General features: G+C 34.1%; 3 protein-coding genes across 4 annotated transcripts; 1 reads left to right on the forward strand and 2 right to left on the reverse strand.

Moving 5' to 3' along the window:
* Nucleotides 1-4355: 4355 nt before the first annotated feature.
* On the forward strand, nucleotides 4356-8448 carry LOC123895540 (protein WALLS ARE THIN 1-like). The gene is made up of 6 exons (XM_045945950.1): nucleotides 4356-5012; nucleotides 5117-5179; nucleotides 5390-5506; nucleotides 5602-6046; nucleotides 6890-7041; nucleotides 7908-8448. The coding sequence occupies exons 1-6, from the start codon at nucleotides 4801-4803 to the stop codon at nucleotides 8119-8121; spliced, it is 1203 nt and encodes a 400-aa protein (XP_045801906.1). The 5' UTR covers nucleotides 4356-4800; the 3' UTR covers nucleotides 8122-8448.
* A 3219-nt stretch (nucleotides 8449-11667) lies between these two features.
* On the reverse strand, nucleotides 11668-15060 carry LOC123897774 (protein NRT1/ PTR FAMILY 8.2-like). Of its 2 annotated transcripts, none has more exons than XM_045948553.1 (5): nucleotides 14826-15060; nucleotides 14001-14117; nucleotides 13692-13894; nucleotides 12904-13448; nucleotides 11668-12692 (listed from the first exon to the last, which is right to left on the reverse strand). In XM_045948553.1, the coding sequence occupies exons 2-5, from the start codon at nucleotides 14101-14103 to the stop codon at nucleotides 11852-11854; spliced, it is 1692 nt and encodes a 563-aa protein (XP_045804509.1). In that variant the 5' UTR covers nucleotides 14104-14117; nucleotides 14826-15060; the 3' UTR covers nucleotides 11668-11851. The 2 variants fall into 2 exon arrangements, with proteins under 2 accessions (XP_045804509.1, XP_045804508.1); XM_045948552.1 differs by having other exon boundaries at nucleotides 11670-12692; nucleotides 13692-13909.
* Nucleotides 15061-21556: 6496 nt separating this feature from the next.
* Nucleotides 21557-22252, reverse strand: LOC123900117 (dehydration-responsive element-binding protein 2E-like). Its single transcript, XM_045951441.1, has one exon. The coding sequence runs from the start codon at nucleotides 22250-22252 to the stop codon at nucleotides 21557-21559; it is 696 nt and encodes a 231-aa protein (XP_045807397.1).
* Between the last annotated feature and the right edge of the window lie 1869 nt (nucleotides 22253-24121).

A 24121-nucleotide genomic window follows, 5' to 3' on the forward strand; every position in this document is an offset into this window, starting at 1 on the left:
AAGGCCAATATATACCGGTGTGGAACTTGTTTCCCCTTAAAGACTAAACAAGATTATGTTACAATTCTTGCAAATCTACTTACGTGTTGGTTATAAGTTGGCTGTGGGCCATGTATAAATCTATTTTTATGTGTCTTGTTTTTATTGGTTGTTGGGTAAAATAGGCAAATCACATTTTAAACAAAAAAAAAAAGGATAAAACATTGTGAATGTTTTAAAAGTTAAAAGATCAAAACGTAAAATAAAATTTACAGCAAAATAATAATAAGATAAATAACGTAAGAAGGTTTTTCTCCTAAATTGATCCATATCTACATATATATACACATTTATATGGATTATAGCATTAGTGGTGGTTTGTCTAGTCTATATGATTTATTTGTCACGGAATGTGTATAATGAAGATTTCAATAGAAGGTAGTGGTTGTCATTTTGCTTTTGTATCTTGCAGGCTATTTGGAGTTGGTTAATAATGTGTTGTAGGTTTTGTTTATTGGCTTTTTTTCTTGTTTTTTGTTTCGATGTTGCATAGCTTTTGTGATTAACTCTGTTTCTGGTGGTTATATTATGTTAGTTGTATTTCTTCTAAGCAGCAACATTTTGCATAATTTTCAACCAAACTCCAATATAACAAATAAATATGGATTAGTTTGTAAAAAAAAAACATTTTGCTCTATTTATTTCTTTCTTTAAATTTGCATCATCAAAGATTAATTTAAAGGTCTCAAATGCAGTGAACGTATGTATGACTGTAAGATTCTTATTTTACAAATCATTTTTTCTTTCTTTTTTCTTTTTCTTTTTGGGACTTAATGAATAACTTTTTACTATACTTAAGTCACGACCAAAATTTAGGTTTGTTAGATTATCTGCACATTGATTAATAATTATCCTCATGATAGATAGGATTGACCTCAAAACACCATTCATTCCGATCAACAAGAGATAGATAATCCTCTCAAGGTCTCAGGTTCGATTCCCACTGGTGTCAATTTCGGTGGGCTAAGTCCATACAGAGCAAAAAAAACTCTGGCTTTAAATGGGGCCCCCGCAAGTGGGCGGTGGGATTGGTCTCCTTGAATTAGTCGGTCCTAAGGTCGGATACCAAGTTTTCAAAAAAAAAAAAAAAAAAAAAGAGATAGATAAGATTGACCTCAAAACACTTTTAAATAAAATCAATTCATACAAAATTAATTTTTTTCTATTGCAAGAAAAATAAAATATCACCACAACATCAAACATATACTAATTAAATACTAGTATTTGATATCTACCGTGAAAGTGATCCGTAGATTCCAGACTAGGATTGTCTGTTGTGCAATGTTCACGCGTTAAATCTGAATTGTTGATTAAGATCAAACGGTCCAAACTACTTCAATAGTAAAACAATTTCAACCTTCAATTCATATCGGACGTTGACAGGCTGTCAAGTGGATACCATGAGGAGGAGGTGGTGTGAAGATCCTAGTGCACACAAAATCTTTAAGTTTAGCTGTCGGATGTGTAATTATGCGAGCAACCAAAAGTGTGAAGGAAGTTCGTTCGTGGAAATGCAATTAACATCCCAACTGGCTTGGTCTGGGTGGTATCCTACCGGTTCATGTAGGCCGGAACAGACCCACAAACTTAATCTGCTCAATCCAGCTTTTGTTAATTTGTCACATAATTCAATTACTACTGGTTTACTAGTAAAAGCTAGCATATAATTATAATGATTAATGACCGTGAAATTATATAAAATGAAAACTGGATTTATTGTTGATATTTCCAAGTGTGAGTTGAGTCTCATATTGGATGGAAAAGTAGACATTGAACATTAAATAAGTAAGAGAACTCATAAACCTAATGCCTTAAGGTTTTAGATTAAAATGACTCACTTATGTAGTTGTTCAAGACCTAATATGATAGTCCCCAGATCCCCTCATGACCCAACATATGTATACTTCTAGGATTTTGATCCTCTCCTGCCTATTCTCTCATGTTGCTCATCCTGCTTTGATCTCAGCCATTCATTCACTTTCTTTTCTCTCACTCTCTTCGTACTGCTATTCTTACTTTCTGGGTCAATCCACCATTAGATTAAGAAAAGGAGAGAAGGCTGCACAAAAATAGCTGGAGATGATCCAAATCCATACTTTTAAGGTTTGTTTGGATTAACTTATTTTTAACCTTATGAAAAATATCTTATGCAAATAAATAAGGTAATAATAACGGTAGATCTTTTAAGTTATAAGATATAAACTCTATCAAAATAATAATAATAAACTATATAAGTTAATTTATTGAGTTTTCCAAACAGAACGATAATATTATAAAAATAACTTATTCACAATCGTTTATGAAAATAAGTGAGTATGCAAAACAAATTGTTTATCCAAACCGAACTTTATAAAAATGGTGGTCGCGTTTTAAAAGAGGATGAGAGGGACATGATGTCTGTTAAAAGCAAGGAAGCCTATATTCATATAAGCACAAGTCCGCATATTATGCTTACTTTAGAAGTGGAGAGTATTTCACTAACTTCCTCACTTTAAGAAGTGGAACACTTCATTCACTTCCTTTAATCCATTAATTTCATTATAAATGAAGTGCTCACTGCCAAATTTCTGCACGCAGGTATTTATATTTGGTACGGCTTTGTGTAATTTCTTTATGTGAATAAATACTATTAAAAGAAGCTAGCACAAAACTATCTTATTGTTAGAAATGCTCAATATATGATCATATTTTAAATACAATGTAATACTTGTATATTATTGAACAAAAAGAAAGGTATAATTAGAAGACTAAGCCCGCAAATGTCTAGTAGATATATAAGGATTCAGCTCAAACAAATTTAAATACAACTTCATTGGTAATCCGTGAGTGAAGATTGAAGAATTTATACCTAGACATATAGTGTGAGCTTTGAGGTTTTCTCCGACTCCGGTGAATATGAGAAACCAAACTGTTTTGAACTAGGTTTGCGACTCATACTTGTCAAGTCCACTCGCCCAAAATTGCAAGGATTGGATTCAAATAAGAATTCACATTTCTCTATGATCGCATATAATCTTCGTCTTCCATAATGCCCTCGTGGCCGACAAATGGCTTTAATCGCCTAAAACACTTAGATGATTTATGATCTTATCTTGATCAGAGTCGACTTTGTTTAGTGTACATGGATTGGGCAAATTCGGTCAATGCGGTCAAATCCACCCAATCCAACCCAAAAAAAGTGGTTTGGGCAGGACAATTGGGTGAATATGGATTTCAAAAGTGAAAAACCGATAACAAAAATCGGGTTCTGGGTAAAACCGGACCCCACCCAAAAAACTCACTGACCCACTGGTGTTATGTTTTTTTGAAATATTTTTTATAAAAAAACTAAAGGTTTTGTCATTTGATCGTTAAATATTTTTATAGTGAAAATAAGTTATACTACTTTTTAAGAAAATAAAAAAATTAAATAATTTTTATAAAAAATATGATAATGTTTATAAGTTATACTAATTTTTATAAATATGATAATTCATTTTAATAGTGAAATAAAATCACGATATTTTTCAAGAAAATACAATGAGCGACTTATTTAACTTATTTTTATGAAAAAAATATGATGATTCTTCATTTAGATATTTAATATTAAAAAAATAGAAAAATAAATTGTGTAACCCACAACCCAACCCAATCTAACCCAGAAATTAGTGGATTTATCCAACCCGGGCCAATATTGTAACGGGTGGTTATTTTACTTGACCCAATCCAGAATATCTTATGTGGTTCGGGTTTTGGTTTTGGCCAAACTCAACCAAATCGGCCCACGTATACCCCTACCCGTGAGTGGAGAGGGGTTTTGTATCTGCAGGTGATCCGATGCTCAAGTCGGTAAAAGTGTAAAGCAAAAGTTTTATGAGTTAGAGAATAATGTACATGCTCCTTCTGCATAAGAAGACTTTTTATAGCCTCGACGCAGAGCCAAAATCATTAATGGGAGGACGGATCCAACAACCTTGCCATTAATGGTTGTTGGAAAACGGCTGGATACCATGATTGACGGTAAATGTCAATTATTCTGATGTCGGCCGTTATAGAAGGCGTAGCTTCTTTGACCGTTGAGTAGAGGAAGACACGATTGGGCTTTCAGATGATTTTGGCCGTGTTTGGCATTGGTGAGGCGATCCTTGGTGGTTGGGCTTCAGGCCCAATCCAAAACAATTTCATAAATGCCTCATCCTCATCAGTGACCGAGAAAGCTTTTGAATGTTGAAATGTTCGGAGATATATACCTCCACCAACTTTAACCTTAATGGATATCGACCGACGATTTTGATCACTAAATCATCAAAACCCATCTAAATTTTTATACTCGTGTGCGCTATCTATCAATGGCGGCTTGGCCCTGTTGCTCCTCTCGAGTATAGTATTAGTACATATACTATCATCATTAATTAATGGCGTGTCAAAGTTGCATTATGATACTTTAATTATATGGCTCGCTCTTGCTAACTAGTTAGTATCTTTTTCTGAATTAAATAATGAATTTAACGAAGTGCGGTGAGGGTTGTCATGTCAGCGAAGGAGGGTGTGGAATGAATACATCAAAGAATGTGGGAGACAACCCAAAAACATTTGAATGCTACCAATAGTTGATATAACGTCTTTTTATGGTCATTGTAGGGTCACTCTTTTCCCTCTTCACTATATTTATACCCTTACACTTCTCATCACCCTCTTCATTCACACCACTTTCATTTCCTTCTTTCCTTGTTAATCATCTTATCTTAATTAGTATTATTATCAAGTAAGTAAGTAAGTAAAATGGCTGATAATTCAGGTGGGAGAATGTGGTGCTCTATTCCAGAAAGGTTTCAACTGCATGTGGCCATGTTGGCCCTGCAGTTTGGATATGCTGGTTTCCATGTTGTCTCAAGAGCTGCACTTAATATGGGTGTTAGCAAACTTGTTTTCCCAGTTTACCGCAATATTATTGCTTTTCTTCTCCTTCTTCCTTTTGCTTACTTCTTGGAAAAGTAATTAACTATTATCTATACTCTAACAAATCAAATTAAATCCATGTACATTACATAACTTCAATACACCACTTAATCTATTGTCCTCTTTTTTTGCTGTCCAGGAAGGAGAGGCCAGCTATTACTTTAAACTTTCTTTTGCAGTTCTTTCTTCTTGCCCTCGTCGGGTATGTACAATTTTCCCCCCACATAATCGACAATTAATCAACCACTTAATTAAAAACTCTATAGAAACTATGATTTTAAATTGCAGTTGCGGTTATACTAAGCAGAATTTTATATGCCGGAATATAATATACAACAAATATGGTCAGTTGGTCACAACTGCAGTTGCAGACTACACATAAGGCATGAAATTTGCATTTTTACACATGCAGGATTACAGCCAACCAGGGTTTCTACTTGCTTGGCTTGGACAATACATCTCCAACTTTTGCATCAGCAATTCAAAACTCTGTTCCAGCCATTACATTTCTCATGGCAGTCATACTCAGGTAATTAATTCATTAAGAACTTAATTCATTTCATTACTAATTAGCTAGCTAGCTAGCACACAAATAAAAAACATAACATATATATACAATTTCAGAATAGAGCAAGTGAGGTTGAACAGAAAGGATGGAATAGGGAAAGTGGCAGGAACATTGTTCTGTGTAGCAGGGGCATCAGTGATTACACTATATAAAGGTCCAACAATATACAGTCCAGTTCCACCACTACACAACAGTGGCAGTAGCAATAGCATGGAAGAGAGTTTAGTAGTGTTTGAATCAATTTCATCAGTTTTGGGAGATGCAAAAGGAAAAAACTGGACCCTTGGATGTTTGTACCTAATAGGACATTGTTTGTCATGGTCTGGTTGGCTTGTGTTGCAAGCACCTGTCCTTAAGAAGTATCCGGCTCGTCTCTCTGTCACTTCCTATACATGTTTCTTTGGACTTATTCAATTTCTCATTATTGCTTTGATTGTTGAAAGAGATGCTCAGGCTTGGATTTTCCAATCTGGTGGTGAAGTTTTCACTATTTTGTATGCGGTACGTTACTAACTTCAATCTATATGCCACATTTTAATTATTCATATACAATTAATCTTGTGAAGCATACTCTTTATTTAGTATAACAAGATTATGTGAAATTTCATCATAATATAATATATGAAGAAGAAAACAAAACAGTCCTAATTATATGATCAGAATTAAGTTCAAGTAAAATATTTGTAATTATATTGTTTGTGTATGATTTACTTCCCTCAAAATTAATTTTACCTAGTTTGTAAAAAATAAGTACTCATAATTGAAAGATATTAATTAAAGTAGTGCCTAAAGAGAAGTTAAGCTCTCTTTTTCATATGGGTCTGAGATCACTTTTTTAATATTAAAATATTGAAATAAAAATTAATATATGTTATAAAATTATTAGTGATCATTTATTTAGTAAGCTTTTTGAGTAACTTTAGATGAAAAAATGGAGTACTTATTAATCACTATCATAAAATATTAAATGAGATCCACTTAAAAATCTCAAACTGGATTTCTTGATTGAGTATGCATGCTCTTATAGATCATACATCAGAGTTTCCAGCTTAATAAAAGCTGGCCATGCACTTTATAGTTAATATAATAAAATTTATATACAATAAAGAATTTCTCTAAAGTTGTATGTGCATGCTTTTAAGATATGATATGTATTATGAAAGTTGTTAAGCAATAATGTTCTAGAGATATAATGGTAGGTCATATGTGTCTTGTGTGTGCGCGTGTGTTGATAATGATAATCAAAATGAAATGAGAGAGAAATTAAAGTTCAATTTTGTACCAATTATAAATTATGAAAAAGAAAAAAAAAATTAATAATATATAATGTTATATAATTTGCAGGGAGTGGTGGCATCAGGAATTGCATTCGCTGTACAGATATGGTGCATTGACAGAGGAGGTCCTGTTTTTGTTGCAGTGTATCAACCTGTTCAAACTCTTGTTGTTGCTATTATGGCTTCTCTTGCTTTAGGAGAAGAATTCTACTTAGGAGGGTAAGGGTTGGTCCTAGTCCTAGCTAATACCTTATCTTAATCATTTGTTTTAGTTGTTCATTAGTCTCTTTTAATTTCATCTTATCGTTATCTAATTTGCTTCAACTCTTAAAAAAGTTAAAACACATAATAATGCATGCATGATATCTTTTGAAGGTCCACATATTTTATTATAAATTAAACTAATACTATAGTATATATTGAGTCTAAAATGACGACCAAAAGCATCAAACAGATGAATAATCGCCATTTTGAAAACGACAAATTAATTTCATTTAAAACAACAAGTAAGCTAGAGCTAAGGCACTGTTTGGTTTGTATCTTTTGGTGAGTAACACACTCACACATGCACCTAAACTAAATATTCTTAGACACACATACATATTTTTTAAAAAATTAAATATAAAAAGATTGATTAATAATAATTGTTGTGACTAAATCATTTATATTTAAAAAAATTTCTTTGATGTGTGTGCGCCTAAATAGTATTATTTGTGGTTGTGCCTCCCTTTTGGTGTGAACCGACTTAACCAACAATGGCTAGCTAACTACTTTACAAGCACATTCTTAAAAGGAAAAAAAAAATACTATTCGGGTATAAATAATGTATATGATCTAAAATTTAAATCAAATATATCAATTTTAATTATGTCTTGTCTTTAGTGATAGAAATATTAAAATTAGAAATACTAGAATTCAACTTTTTACATGTGAAATTAGAATGAACAATTTATTTTAATGATTCCACGTTCTACAGGGTCAGAAAAAAGTTTAAAAATCACCTTTTTTTTTCTTTCTTTATACCTTTGTTAGAAAAGAAAAAGAAATGGAAACCTTGTAATTGATGTAAAATTGTGATGTTATAGGATAATTGGAGCAGGATTGATAATTGTGGGGTTGTACCTAGTTTTGTGGGGTAAAAATGAAGAAAAGAAATTTGCAAGGGAGGTGGCAGCAATCACTTCATCCACTCAGCAGGAACATAGTAGTAGTAGTAGCATCATCAGATCCTCAAGCCATCATGCCAAAACATCATCACTTGCTCAACCACTTCTTCCTTCATCAACGGAAAATGTTTGATCAACAAAACTATAACTTCTAGCTGACTCATCATTTTCTTGGAAAAAGAAAGAAAAAAAGAAGAAGGATGAAGAAAATGATATACTACTATTACTACTTTATGTCAAGAGAATCTTTGTGTGTGTATGAATGGGTTTGTTTTTGGTTAATTCAAGATGCTTTCTTACTGGGATCGATCATACTATATATGTTAATGTAGAATGAGGTTTTTTTATGGGAAGATACATGTCACTTAAATTTGGGCTTAGAGAGCCTCAAATCCCATTATGCCTATATGTTAATTAATGGTTTGATTTACAAAAGGATATTATTAATTTGTTTTCTTAAGCAAAATTTATTTATGAGAACACAAATGGGACTCTAATTTATTAGTACATAACAAAGATTAAGAGTTTAGATACAAATGGTTAATGAGTTAAATTAATAACGAATCATTCATAAGAGAATTAGTCCAAATCAAGATAAAATAATTTGGGTAGGATTTATTTATCTTCGACTGAACTATAATTTATCATGCTTACTTCACCCGCAAATTGGAGGGTTAGGACCAAAAATTTACTAGATATTCAAACAAAATGTAAGTAAACAAAATCCAATTTTCTTCTTGTTCTACATGGTTTACTTCTTTTTTTTTTCTCTTTCAAAAATACCTTCCTTAGTCTCTCCTCATGCCTAAGTAGTGTCATGGATCTCACCAGACATTTATTCTCCCGACCCCGACATTTCTTTTATACCCGCCAAAAATCTCATTTTGCTCTTTGCGGTTTGAAAATTTTTTGCTAAAAAACTTCGGTTTATATTCACCGAAGCTAAATATTAGACCATTTCGGTAACTGCAAACCGAACATTAGCATTTTCGGTACCTACGAACCGAAATGTCCTAGATTTCGGTATGTTGTTATCGAAAATTTCATTGGGTCGCTGGAATTAGGCCATTTTCGGCAGAAGTTTACCGAAATAATTGTTTCAGTACCTGCAAACCGAAATATCCCAGATTTCGGTAAGTGGTTACCGAAGTTTATCAGCATGTCAAATTCCTTCGGTTCGTATAAACCGCAGTACCCCCCAAGGATAAAAACGAAAATTCAGAGGGTAGAAAAGAAATGAGGGGGGGGTCGGGAGAGAAATGATCATTTATTAGTGCCTGTTCATTCTTTACTTTAATTGGGCCTATTGGGCCTCATAAGTCTCTATTAGGTTTCTCCATAGGTGTAAGAGATTTACTTTTGTCATCCTACTAGTTACTCGTGCGCCCTACGACATTTCCATTTTATCCTACCGCTATTTAAGTAGCGGACGTTATAAAAATATTATCCGCTATTTAAGTAGTGGACTTTATAAAGGTAGGGTGTTTTTGGGGTATCCACTACCTAAGTATTGGACGGGAGTATTTTAGTAAATTCGTAGGATTCGCAAGAAAATGAATAGAGTGGCAAAAAAAAAAATCTCTAGGTGTAAACCCGAGAAAATTATCCATAAGTGGCATGATTCTCATGAAAACTTGATACATTATTAAAATTAAAAATTGTCTAATTAAGGGAGAAAGTTGTCTTTAATTACGGGGAGAATTATTTTCATGAAGTTCCTAATAACTTGCCCTTATAAATAATTTAACTTCTCTTCAAAAAAATAAATAATTTAACTTAAACCTTAGATAAAAAAAAAAGTAAATTAAACTTGTGTTAAAAAAAGGCTTTATGATTCTTATAAAAAAAAAAAACTTTATGATGGTGGTCACAGTCTCAAAGGTAATGCAAGAATCATTATAACTTTAGATGAGAATGGTAACCAACAGAGAGGACACCCATATAATATCTGAGACATGAAAACTACTTTAAATTGTTTGAAAGGCATGAGGATGAGGCCAAGCATGAAGATTTTGATAAGCATAATTGTCACTCTCAAATCATTTCGGTCGGATTTAATCAATATCTCTAATTTTTCATCATTGCACATGTTTAACGACTTTTACTTAATCAGGTGCGTCCTGATATATTAATGTCAAGCACAAAAAGTACAAAATTAACTTAACTATAGCCAAGTTGTGTTACAAAGGACAGTGTGTCTGTGTGTCATGCTTTAGCAATGGCCGACAGTATGTGATTGGTTTTCTTTTCTAGCAAGTTAATTAATTCACATTTAGCTTTTGAGTATCTTAATTATGTTACTATTAAATAGATATGTTGAATCTAATCTACCTTAATGATAGACATGTGGCTACCATACATAGTACTCCCTCTGGCCTTATTTATAGGTAAAAGTATGTTGTTTCACACATATTAAGAAATTGTTATTTTTACTAAATTGTAAATTTGATGTAAAAATATGCAGCTTATTTGGCTTACTTGTGTTTGGGTGATATGGACAGAGAGAAATCATCGTTTGTTCCAAGGCTCAACATGCACACCTCATCTTTTGTTAGACAAGATCAAGCTTTTCTCATTTAGATGGTTGAAGCCGACGAGTATTACGTTAGCTTCAAATCCTCATAGCTGGTGGTCTAGTCCATTGTTATGTTTGGGCCTTGTTTGATTTGTTATGATTGTATCTGTTTGACTCTTTTGTAACTGTTATAGTCTAACTCGGTACGTCTTGTGCTGGGGAGGCTGTTTATGTTAATATATTTCATTTTGGCTTCTTCAAAAAAAATTACATTGAGATTTGTATAAATGTCAAAAAGTGAAACAATTAATTAGGGGTGCTTTTGGAATGATAACATTTAATAAAGTTATTTTTGGTAAATTTTGCTTATATTTGAGGCCATTTTTTTTCGTTGACTTTTGTTTATAAATAATAAGTCTGAAGGAAGTATGTGTTTATAAGGGAAGAGATTCATCATTTTTTTCACCACATTATCCGGTCCACTAGACTGCCTAATCTGGCTTGGGGGTCAGTTCTGGCATCCAGTGGTTTCAGTCCCTCCGATCGCAGTTACGAGGAATCGAACTGTGGTATTCTCTGCCAAATTTAACATCAATCACCACTGAACCAACTAACGATTGGTAGAGAATCATCATTTTATAAATTCGATTTTGTAAAATTGAGTTAGATCTAATTAAAATTTTAAAATAATATCAAAAATATAATTGAAGCACCTGCTATCTCGTATAGTCGCACTCATTAAAACTCGAATATGTGTTTATAAGTGTACTAATGTATACCATTATTATTTAACTAGCAAACCCCAAAAATCAATAAAGGGTGTGAAATTATGAATCATTGGGATCCATACATGGTCCACTGTCAAGATAATCCCCATTCTTTTTAAAACTTAATTTGAACCAAAAAGTAAAAAGGCTAGTGATGACAAGAATAACCAACAAAAACATAACAAGTTAAAACAATGTACTAGTTAGAACACAATAATCCTCTCAATAATTCAAAAACATATTAGGTAAGTTGTAAGCAGTTGCAGTTGTAGTGGTTTCTATGTGGCCATGTGGGGATTGTTATGATTTAATTATTTTCCATTTAAATCTTGTGCTTAATTGGTTATCAGTTCCAATTAAGCTAGTGTAGAGTAGCACTATGGTATGCTCAGCATCAAGAAGAATAAGATTTTTCAAATGTTCCCTAAAATATCAAGCATTTTGATGCATAAGAAGGGTATGATGGACAAGTTTATGATGTTATCAATTCCAAGCATCACACATATAACTGACAAGAAATTGTTCTACTGTATATAATTTTGCATAATATAATAGATTAAGAAGAAGAAATTGTTCTATTGTCACGGTTGTGTATGTTGGCCTTGGCTTAATTCAACCATTTTCTCGTCTCTCGCAGCCAATTCTTTCCCTTTGTGACATTTAGCCACCAACAAATAAACCAAGAAATTGATAGCATTGAGACATGTTAGAATCCAATAGAACCAATCCAACCTGCTATAATTAAGATTATCACTCCTTAACCACCCTTTTTGTTGTCCCCCGGTCGCAGCTATAACAATCTTCACCAATGCAGTACTCAACCAACTTCCAATTCCAACCTCGGACAAAAACACAGCACTACTAATACTTTTTGTTCCGTCTGTTGCCTCATCGTAGAAAAACTCCAATTGTCCTACATAAGTAAAAACTTCAGCAGTACCTATTAGAAAGAATTGAGGCAACAACCAAAATACACTCATGCTGTTTGTTTCTGGATAGTGTTCGCGTCTTGTCTGTTCAACCAATGCAGCTGAAGTCATAGCGATGATTGAGATGAAAAGTCCAACTCCCATCCGTTGTAGAGATGTGATGCCGCGGTGGTGGCCAGTGAATTTTCGAAGAATTGGGATTATGATTTTTTCATAGATGGGTACAAGCATGACACCGTTGATGGAAGTAAAGACGGCAACTGAGCCTGGTGGGATTTCAAAGTGGTTTCCTAGTTTTCGGTTCATGAGTTTGGCTTGACTTAGAAAGTAGGTTGTCATTTGAGCCGCAGAAATATAAAGAGCTATGGTCGATGCCCATACCGGAAGGACATTAATGAAGGATTTGAATTCTTCAACCTGAGTAACTGTGCATACAGACCATCTGTTGCTAATTGTGTCTTTTTCTGTGATAACTGCTGCTTTATCAAAAAACCTGCAAAAATACTTTGCTCCAATATAAACTCATGTACCAAGACAAAATTAAGGTTAAAATAATTTGCTACAATAGTTTCGTCAAATGTTTCTAATATTTTTCTTTCATCGTTTTGCTAAGTCGACGTCTTATTGCTATAATGTAATGTTATGTAAGAAACATTTGACAAACTCGGGTGAAAAACTAAATAATCTAAAATTAAATAACTAACCTGTATTGTCTAGTGTGACGAAGCTTGCGTGCGCCAATAATGTCAGAGTAAGTGGTTTCAACCTCGTAGAGAGGAGTTTCATTATCTACTGAGACTCCTCTCCGATGTTTCTTGATAGAGGCTACGATAACCTGAAAAAACCTAGTGAAAGGGCTTCCCATTGGCTTTTGAAAACGATAATGCGGAACACCAGCAACTAGGACAATAATAGACAATATCGTAGTAGCTGTTGGTATTAAAAAACCCACACCCCACCCTACTTTTTCTTGTATATAAACCAATAGGGTTTTTCCAAGAACTGCACCCATGGTGATGGCAAAGAAAAACCAATTGAAGAATGCATATTTCTTTTGTAGTTCTTTTTCATCTCCCTCATCAAATTGGTCTGCACCAAAGGAGGACACACAAGGTTTTATTCCTCCTGTACCCAAGGCAATGAGGCCAAGTGCACCATACAACAATGATATTTGGTAATTGCTTGCTTCCTTGCCCGGTTGCGGGCGCAATGTGTGGAAGGAGGCCGAAATTGTGAGCAAAACCATCCCCTGAAACATCAACATTTGCATGTTAATTATGATTAAACAAATAATCTATTTTCTCATAATTCATTTTTCTTCTAGTTAGTCTCTAACATAGAGTGCAGTACAATTCGACAACAAGGGGAACTAGTCTCTAACATATAGACGGATATTGTACAAGCATGAGTCATACATAAAGCGATCGAGTCATCAGTACTCATCAATATCATCGAGCTTTATAAATAGAATTAAAGTTTAGGTTATGTTTACCACAGCATAGATGGCAGAGAAAACAACGATGGTTCTGAAGCGACCCAAGTAAGCATCTGCTAGAAAAGCTCCAAAGAGAGTGAGGACATAAGCAGCTCCAATCCAGTCAGTGACATGAGTATTAGCATCTGGAATCGTTTGATGCATTTGTTTTACCAAGTAATGCGCTATGTTCACTAGAATTGCAAAGAACGCCAACCTCTCTATCACCTCGTTCACTAAAAGTTTGTTAATAGATACCAATTATTCAAATTATGTGTAACAATATATAATACTAATACATTGTGATTATTCTATCTAATTTCATACTTATGATATACGGAGCTGCCTTCCATCCTCCTGTTGTTCGTTTATCAGCAATCTTACCATGCCTATCCACGCGATCATCGCTTACCAAGTAACTCAAATCCATTTCTATTTCTTTTCCTGTTTCATAAGATTCAGAAAAATAAGAAACATGTATGAAAAATGCATAACTATAACTATATATAATAAGGTAAATGACATGTATCATGTATATTCAAATCAAGTAAACAAGTATGCCAAGTAAACAAGTATTCAAATCCATTTCTTATTTGGTGATGTTGTTCAACTGCATAATGCATTTTTGCGGTCTTTGTACTTTTTATCGCCATTTGTATTTCTTATACAGTTTGCTATGAGGAATATCCATGGGTTGAACTTGAAGGTCTATGTTTGATTGAAGATGTATATAATGTTAGTCGGAGGAAAAGTAACACCAATTTTGCAAAAATAATTTTTTGCCAAATAGTCTAAAGGCTAGACTCAGACTCACACTTTAAGTGTGAAGAAATGAAGAATTCATTTGAACTTCAGCTCATGCAATAATATTCCTAATGACTATCAACTGAGTTATACTTAATCGTCTACAATTTATATATGTTAGCGGACTATATAAACTACTCCTACAAAATTATATGGTCCAAGTGATGTTTGGGATATAATTCTATCATTCCTTGCCATTGTAATTAATAAAATATAAATAAATTTATCTCAACGAAAAACATCAAATAAAAAAAAGATCAGAGGGTATAATGACATGATCACTTTACCTTGAAATTTATCTCGACGAAAAACATGCGGAATCAAAATAAATGGAAGATGAATACTTACCCGTGAAACGTATGGATTCTAATTCTAGTCAAAATTATCTCTTCACTTAATCTTCCTATTTCAACTTGTGAGAAGCTATTGTTCAAAATAAGTACAAAAGTTTGTGAAATACTAGTAATATTGTAGTTTACAGTGTTATATATATTTTCTTTGAATTAAGCTTTTCATTTTTTGGATAAAGCTATTTGAATTAGCTTTTTTTTTTTTTGGCAGAATTTGAATTAGCTTTTTTCTTGGGAAAAAGAATACTACAGTTATATCTATTTATTTATGCAGGACAGTGCTATTAATGAAAAATTAAATACAACGATGTTAATTTATCGCTTTTCTTTATTTCAGTTGACTTTGTTTTTTTTTCTCACTTTGGTTGATTTTTTCCGTAAATGAATCGAGTATTTAATTTCTCAAGAATTTTATCATTGTGCACATATTATTGTACTATATGTTGAAATATGTCTTGAAATCTCAGTTACAATAAGTCATAAAAATCTGGCATGAATCTGCCTACTACGCTAGGCGCAGACCATGTTTCTGTTTTCAGGAGTCAGGTTCTACCTCCTGCGCGATGCACGGGGGGTTGCGCAAGGCGCAGACGCGTGATGCAGTTTGCTGTTTTGACAGATTTTTGTGGAAAAATTAGTTTCTTGTAGAGCCTTCTGACTTGGATTTGTTTTAATTTAAAGCAGATTTGTTTCTAATATTTAGGCATATATTTTTCTATAAATAGGGAGTGTTTAGAGTTTGCCACCATATATACACTAGGTCAAATTGAGTCTTTTGACCACATGAAGTGATTCGAGACTTGGGTAGAATTAGGATTAATTCTTGTAACCTCTTGTTGGGAAATTTTTTGTAAAGTGACTCTTTGATTCTAGTGGAACGGAGGGGCTCATTGTTGGATCGAACTGGGTAATAAAATATTGAGTTCTTTCTTCTCCTTTATTGTTTTATCGGTTGTTATTATTATTATTATTGCTTATCTTCTTGATTTTGGTTGCCGTGCTTTTGCTCCACACAACAAGTATTTTATTGGTGTGATTTTTCGACGAATTCACAACACTATAGATAGAAATTGTGCATTGAAAATTGTATTTTTATTTTAGGGTCTTGCTAACGAGTGCTCCAGGGGCACGTCCCCGGGGCACTCTTTAAGCATTCTATTTAAATAAAATTTTTTATTCAAAAAGTTAAATACTACGATTTCCAATGCATTTACTTTACAAATTTTCATAAAAATTTACTTTATCTGTTCCAAAATAAATGACTTGTTTGACCACTTTTACGTTTGCCGATGTACAACTTTGATTGTTAATATCTTTAATTATTTATTATTAAAATTAAATTATAAAAATTGTATATTTTGAAAATAGCCATCGAGACAAATCAAACAACATCTCATATGTTAATATTTGCATGTATGTATTAGTAGAAAAATAGTACTCATATGAATAGTACACTAAGTAAAAAAAAAATCATTTATTTTGGGACGAATGGAGTACCATTTAAGGTCTTAAAGAGTGTCCCTAGCATTTACCTTTTTTTTTGTTTTTATTCTACAGTTGTTTTTTTAAGATACATTTTTTGTGTGTAAATCGAATATAATCTCTGCACAGAATAATCTTTCGAGTCTTGTGAGAACCAAATAAGTGGCAAAATCTCTCTAAGAGTTTTACCATTAATTTTTGCCCAAGCCAAAGATCGAACTTGTTACCTTGGTTAAGTTAGAAGAGACTCGCGACATTTTACCTAAGGGCACATTTTATAAAAAAAAAATTGATAAAATCTTGTTTTGATTATTCTGTTCATTTTTAAAAATACAAAAGAAAAAATGTAGGGACAAATTAATATATTTTTTTTTCATGTTAATTAAGTTGTCGTAATCAAATTGACATTGGGGTTAACTGGTTAATGAGCTTTCTCTAGAATAAATTGTTTGATATTAATCCTTTCGATTTATGGTAAAAATAATTATTGGTCAGACTTTATTTACCGAGCTTAACAAAAACTTTCAAATCAAGACTAAAAAATTCTTAGGGACATCAGCATTATGCAGAGCCGGGGTTTGAACCCTGGACATTCCACTTATTCATCTTTAAAATGTGAAATTTCAAGTCACTAGGCTTCGTGACAAAAAAAAACCTAAAAAATTCGGACTCAAATTACTAAGTTTGAAATTTGAACATTCATAGGCTTTAACATATTTAACGGACCGGCCCATCCTGGTTACCCAGCTATGGTTGGTTATACGTGTCACTTAATGGGAGCTACTTTTGTCACTCTACTGGTTACTCGTGCGCCTTATTTTTACAAACCAGCTACTTAAAAATCAAAAAATTTGGGGAAAAAAAACTGTCAGCTACTTAGTTTGAGTAACCGTGGCAAGACTAACTCCCTCAGTTAATTAGCTTCTCCCCACCCAGACCAGACCCCAGTTGGGAACCTTTTTCACTGTTCTTCCTTCCCTTCCTGTCCTTTTCATTTCTTTGAACGGTGGCTGCGTCCCTCACTCTCTCGCCAGCAATTCCATTCTACTGCCTTTCCTGTAGTAACTAGTATCTCCGAAGATTCACTTCAATATTCAACAACAACATGCCATTCATTTCGAATAATAGAGATAAACGGTTTCTTCATGTTCTTTTTTTCATACCCTTGGTTTATTATGAAGCGTGTTTCTGTATGGGTGGAAACACCGGTCGCGGATGTGGTCATTGCAGTTGCTTGCCACATGCATTGTTGTTGTCGCGGTGTGAAATAATTTTAAATTTTCATAAATTTATATAAAGTGGCACCAACATGTCAATACACTATTTTCCTATCATAGCATAGTCTCATTTCCTTGGTAAATATCAATTGGGACCATGGTTGAAATACACAATTTAGACATTGTTAAAAGTAAGATTTTTTATTAGCATTTGAAGTAGATTGAGATTAGAGGTTCAACAATATTAATAAGATTTGAACGAACATGGTTGAAATTGTTTGATGCTGCTACGATACGATCGTAAACGTAATTGAAGATCACACCGCAATTAAGATGGGATGTTGTTGTGGAGGCCCAGACCAGCAATATTGTAGCCGGCAATTTGAAACTGTGTTAGCAACCAATGACACTAAAGCATGTATGGTGTCCAACATGTGATTACGTTCAATTATTCAATTTTCTAGCTTATTATTGGTGCTAGTGTCGTGTTGATGTTTGTGTGTCTATACTCTATATCATTGATTCATAGATAACAACTTTTCTAAATGCAATTGGAATTGTCAAATACAGTTTGACACCAAATACTACTATGAATGAGGTTGGAATAGGGAATACTACTCGACAATTTTGGTTTAAAACTCCTCCTTACGCAAAAGGCCAGACAATGTTGTATGTGGGGGATCTCTCTTACGCAAATGACTATCCGTTTCATGAGAACACTAGGTGGGATACATAACATGGGGAAGATTCATTGAGAGAATTGCAGCTTATCAGCTATGGATTTGGACTGCAGGAAATCATGAAATTTATTTTGCTCCAGAACTTGTATGTCTTCAATACCTGACCACTATACTCACCTCTGTCTGTTTTAATATACGCTTTTTTTACTTGAGAAAAGAAACAACCCCTTGAAAACTCCTTATTACTTTATTGTTGCAGGAGCATGTATCAAATATATATTGCATATAATATTCTGCGTTTTAAAATAAACTGCACTGCTTGACTTGTCAGTAATGTAGATTCTTTTCAATGGTGCAGTATGACAGAGCCCCAGCCAAGCTACTCAGCATACCGTGAAGCCAGTTTTGGCCACGGGATCCTTGATATAAAGAATAGAACTCATGCCTATTTTGGTTGGAATCCTAGCTAATCAAGATGGATATGCAGTGGAGTCTGATTCTATATGGTTGCACAATAGATACTGGAGCTACCCAGTAGAAGAATTTTTGGCAACACATTTGGTAGAGTAATTGAGTACAACTAGTGCGGAATTCATTTGCACGGTATAAAGTACCTAGAATCTCTCTTTATTCTGGATGCATATGTGTTACTTATATGTCATGCGAATATGAATAGTGGTGAGTGTGACCATTTTGTGGTCATTCATATCAATTTCTCCATGTTAATAGTAATATTTTATATTGTAATGAATAATTGATATAAAATAGATCCTCTCCGGACATGAGATCCGGATGGTAGGGCTATTTTAGATCCTTGGTTTTGGACTGTAGGTGGTTGAATCCCGCTAGTGGTATTTGCACACACTTCGACGATCAGACCAGTAGGCACCGAAGGCGAGAGGTATTTTAGTATTAGATGTGACATATCTGGCCTAGATCATAAGGTAGACTTATATAGGTGGAGAATCAAGATTTTAGAGAGTCTAGAACATTCTATTGTACACTTGTCTTAGGGACATATATGCGCTATTGGCCGGTGCGGCATGATAGACGGTCCACGTGTCCCCAGCGAGTGATAATCATGTGCATTTTAGGGCATGTCAGTCGTATGGTATGCTCAACTAAGTGCGCTTTGGGTGACCCAGTCCAATTTGCGAATGAGTCTTGGCCAATCCATATTAGAAATCATTCATCATTATTTATACAACAAAATAAAATCCTTATATTTGAGAGTTAGATAATAGCTCGTTATATTTTGTTCATTTCTTCATTATCTCGAGTCTCATTTCCATAATAACCTAATCCAACAATACCAATCTCCCAACTTCAGATCCTCTCCAATTCATAACGTCTCAACTGATCGTAAAGCCTTCCAACCCAACGGTTGCTAGATACAGTTATCGACATGCGTCATTCATAACAACTCCTCCATCACTCCCAAAAGACTCCTCTTTGGCACCAATAAATACACCCTTTCACGAAAAATGCAAGGTAGACATTCTTTCCACCAAAAAATCTCACTCTTTGCTCTCTTAATGACTTGAACGTCGAAGTGTTTACATGTACCACCCTCAATATCCAATTCAGTGGAACACTGCTCCAACTCGGCCACCCTTCTTGATCATCGAGATCAACTATAATTTTTTTATAACCATTCAGTTCTTAGAGGAAGTGACTCTAGTAATTGGAAGTTCATCTCGTAAGTTCATCTCGATTTCTTTCATTTTCCCCTTTCTGACCTTAAGGCACACGATAGGAAGGTGTTGACTTAAAGCTTTTATTTTTGGCTTTCACAATCAGTATCCGGCCCACTGGACCGCTTAATCTGGTTAGAGGGTCAGTTCTAACATCAAGTGGTGTCAGTCCCCTCTCGCTCGCAGTTGCGGGGGTCGAACTATAATCCTTCATACCAAGTCCAGTGTCAATCACCACTGAACCAACTAACGATTTGTGGTATTGACTTAAAACTTTGTTTGAGAGTTTAGAGGGGGAAGTGAGGGGATTTAGATGAATAGTAAGAGATCACATTTTATTCTTTAGTAAATGCTAAAGTGCATCCGAGACGATGGTTAAGAAAATAAAAATGGTAATATAAATTTGAAAGTAGTGCATTTAATATCTTGGAATTTTTAAAAAACTCTTGTGTTTTTTTATTTTTTTTAACCGTTGCCTCGAAAACACTATTTAGCGGGACCTTTATTATTTAGGAAAATGTTAAACAGTGCCCTCGGGGTGGTTAAGCATATAAATAAGGAAATTCTGTCTTGGAACATGTACATTCAATATCTTGAATGTGTAAAATATTCTCTTACCAACATTAATTTTATACTTTATTTCCTTTTTGAGTATGCTTAATAAGTGTTCGGAGTACTGTTTAGCATGACCCTATTCTTTAATACGTACTCCGGAGTGTAAAATACACACGAGAGTATACTGTATGTAATGTGAGAATGAAAACCAAAAAGTCTTCTCCAATATTGTGAGTGTGACATCATAACATAGAAAATTATGTCCTTGAGTTATTACTTACGTATGAGTAATGGCTATGGAGTGAGTCAAGTCAAGGAGTCAACATTAAAAATCGGGAACCATTTAAAAGTTTGCACGTCAGTGAAAGAATGGTGAAGTATGAGTATGAGTCACCCAACCCAACATAATTGGTTCAAATTCAATTGAGTCTTCCAATTTTCACTGGGAATTGATTCACCAACTTGTAGCCAAGTAGATAATGTCATTCCAACATAATTGATCGGACTTACTAGTTACTAGTAATCGATCTGGGTTTAATAACACTATTTTTGACATTAAATATGAATATTTATCATATTTTAGAGAGAAAAAAAATGGTGAGTAGCTGGAACCATGAATTATAAATTTAATAAATGAAAAATATATAGAGAAACTGAAAGATGTTCATAAGCTCCTTTTATATATATTGCTCCAATTATATATTACATTACACGATGCAATGTTAATAAGTATATTACTAGTATTACACATTTCATATAATAATCCACAATATTAAGCGCATAATTTATTCACATATGAAACACAAACAACAAAGCTTTAGAAAGTACCCCCAAATTCTTTAAGATGGTCACATAATTTTTACATATTATATAATATAACAATAATATTTATAGAATTATATATTAAAATGAACTAAGATTGACATCTAAGTCCCTAAATGACCACTACATGCATGCACATACACATATATGTATATAGCGGATAGCAATCTGGGTGGCATGTGAATTGAAAAGAAAGATGATGGTGATGATGTAGGTTGATTGTTACTTTGTTTTGCTCCTAAGGCTGAGATAGAGATGCGATAAAGGGGGATTATCAACTTACATGCACCATGGAGTTTGCAATGAGTCCCAACCATTTCCATCTGCCATGTTTGCCTCTGTAAAAATCCCAGAATTTGCATAATTAATAGGAAAATCTATTGGCATGGCATCATCAGGCCATATGGAATCACTTAAACTCGAAAAACCACCATTCGTTGTTTCCAGAGATGGCAAAAAATCCTCAAAGGTTGGATCAATTGGATTAGGGTTGCCATCCAAGGGTAAAGAGGGTGTGCAATCATTGTTGCGTAATGGTTGAGAAGCCATCGGTATTGTAGGGTTAGGGTTGGCATTGAAATCGGAACTCGTGACCATGTCTACACTGTGATTAATTTGAGGCGGGTACGAATCTCCAGTTTTGACATTTTGAGGGTCGGGGAGAGATTGTTGACCCTGAGATTTCTTAGACATAGAGATTTCAGGTAGATTGAGCTTGGCCCTTGATCCATAAAGCTTACGTGCGGCAGCGTCATAAGCCAAGGCAGCTTCACGAGATGTTTTAAATGTTCCAAGCCAAAGACGAGCGCCACGATTGGGCTCACGGATTTCAGCAACCCATTTACCCCAAGTTCTCTGTCTCACACCCTTGTAAGGGCAACTCGCGTTTTCAGGGCCTCCTTTACCTTTCATACAACCTTTTCTAGAGTTGGCCTGTGCTGGCTTCTTCGACTTTTTTCTCTCCTCAACTTCCATGTCCGATTTCATCATTATGATATCGGGTAACACAGTTATGAGAATGCTCTGGGTTATGGAGGATTGAAATATAATAAGAGAGTTACATGGAAAAATAGCGAGGTGACGAATACAATTTATATTTCCAAAGCAAGGAAATTAATGCGAATAAATGCTAGATACATGTACCTAAAACGTGGCCGTTGTGGTGAGGTTACATTGCTACCTGGCACAATGGTCCAGACGCATCGTGTCCAACACGAGCCTCACTGTTCATTTTTCTTGTATACACTTGTCTCGGGCGTTTGTTGGCATGCAACTCAGGTGTCAAACGACTAAGTTAAACAAAACTCTCGCTTAATTTTGTTTTTTATTTTTTTTTCTTTCGTTTCTTCAAGAAATTATGTGATGGATGAAATTAATGTAAAAAATATTGCAACAAAAAATTAGGTTATTGATAAACAATTAATTTGCAATAGTTATCGACAATTGCCACCAATTTATAATTTGTTGGTGTTTAAGTTACAAGTGAATAGGTCATTGTGAGTATAACTCACATACACTGTGTTTGGTGCGGGAGAAAGAGGAAGGAAAGATTGGATATGGATGGAAAGCCCGAAAATCAAAATATGTTCTACTGTTTGTTTCAAGAGAACAATGAGAATGGAAGGAAAGTTATGTGGGACCCATATTATATGTGGGCCATATATACTATGTAAATAATATTAAATATAAAATAACCCCTTATCATAAAGGACATTTAAGTCATTTACAAAATAACTATCTTTCTTTCCTGTCACTTTCTATTCACTTTCACTCATACCAAACAATAAAAAAATCATCTCACTTTTCATTTATTTTCTATTTATTTTCATTCATTCAACATTCTTTCCTCTTAATTTCTTTCCTTCCGCTTTCTTTTCTCATCCAAACAAACCATTAGTTTTATCTATTAGTGCAATCTTTTATATTCTCTTTAACATATTGGCCCGTCTTATGTTCGGATTATTTTTTAATAAATTTTTCCGATAAAAAACATTTTTATGAGAAAGAAATATTTTGTAAGAAATCTTACAAAAAAATAAATAAATTGCAAGTCAATCAATAAACACGGTTAGGATGTATAGATGGTTGATAGTTTTTTTTTTCTTCCCTTTCACAATCAACAATCGCAGGTAGGATAATAGATATTTCTTAAAATTGAGTTTTAGGTCTAACTCATCCTTACAAAATCGGCTTGTATGGTAAGAGTTTCCCTCACTTTATAAATACATATTCAGGTCATCTTGCAACCGATGCGAGACTTCTTTAACACAACCCCCTCGCGCTCAATGCTATTGGGTTTGTGTGAATATAAATGGTAGGTGGCCCGATAGCGGATTGTCCAACGGATCTTGGAGAGACTCTGATACCATCTTAGAATTAGTTGGGCCTAACTCATCTTTACAAAATCGGCTTGTAAGGTGAGGATTGCATCTTACTTATAAACACACATTCATGTCATCTCGCAACAGATGTGGGACTTAACACACACCCTCAGCCAGCACTATTGGGCTGGTGCGTGGATAGAAACAGTGGGTGGTCTGATAGCAGAAACCTGATAATAGGTGGCCCATCGTGGATATTGGAGAGGCTCTGACACCATCTTAGAATAAGTTTTTTTACCTAACTTATTCTTACAAAACCGGCTTGTATGGTAAGGGTTGCCCTCACTTTATAAACACTTATGGGTATCATTCACCATGATCTACATCTTTCTTCTTCCCTAATTGATACCCTCACGTCATATACAGATGCCGATTGGGGAGGATGCTCAGATACTAGAAGGTCTACGTCGGGATATTGTGCTACCTTGGGGATAATTTAGTCTTTTGTTCTGCAAAACCACAA

Source organism: Trifolium pratense, linkage group LG7, assembly GCF_020283565.1.
Source record: "Trifolium pratense cultivar HEN17-A07 linkage group LG7, ARS_RC_1.1, whole genome shotgun sequence".
Taxonomy (NCBI): Eukaryota; Viridiplantae; Streptophyta; class Magnoliopsida; order Fabales; family Fabaceae; genus Trifolium; species Trifolium pratense.

Bases quoted from the DNA above. Each gene is read 5' to 3' on its own strand.
- LOC123895540 (XM_045945950.1), top strand. From the start codon at position 4,801: ATGGCTGATAATTCAGGTGGGAGAATGTGGTGCTCTATTCCAGAAAGG. The intron at 5,013-5,116 runs GTAATTAACTAT...TTTGCTGTCCAG, and splicing joins TTTGCTTACTTCTTGGAAAA to GAAGGAGAGGCCAGCTATTA. The intron at 6,047-6,889 runs GTACGTTACTAA...TATAATTTGCAG, and splicing joins TTTTCACTATTTTGTATGCG to GGAGTGGTGGCATCAGGAAT.
- LOC123897774 (XM_045948552.1), bottom strand. From the start codon at position 14,103: ATGGATTTGAGTTACTTGGTAAGCGATGATCGCGTGGATAGGCATGGT. The intron at 13,910-14,000 runs GTATGAAATTAG...ACAAACTTTTAG, and splicing joins GGCAGCTCCGTATATCATAA to TGAACGAGGTGATAGAGAGG. The intron at 12,693-12,903 runs GTTAGTTATTTA...GTATTTTTGCAG, and splicing joins CGTCACACTAGACAATACAG to GTTTTTTGATAAAGCAGCAG.
- LOC123900117 (XM_045951441.1), bottom strand. From the start codon at position 22,252: ATGGAAGTTGAGGAGAGAAAAAAGTCGAAGAAGCCAGCACAGGCCAAC.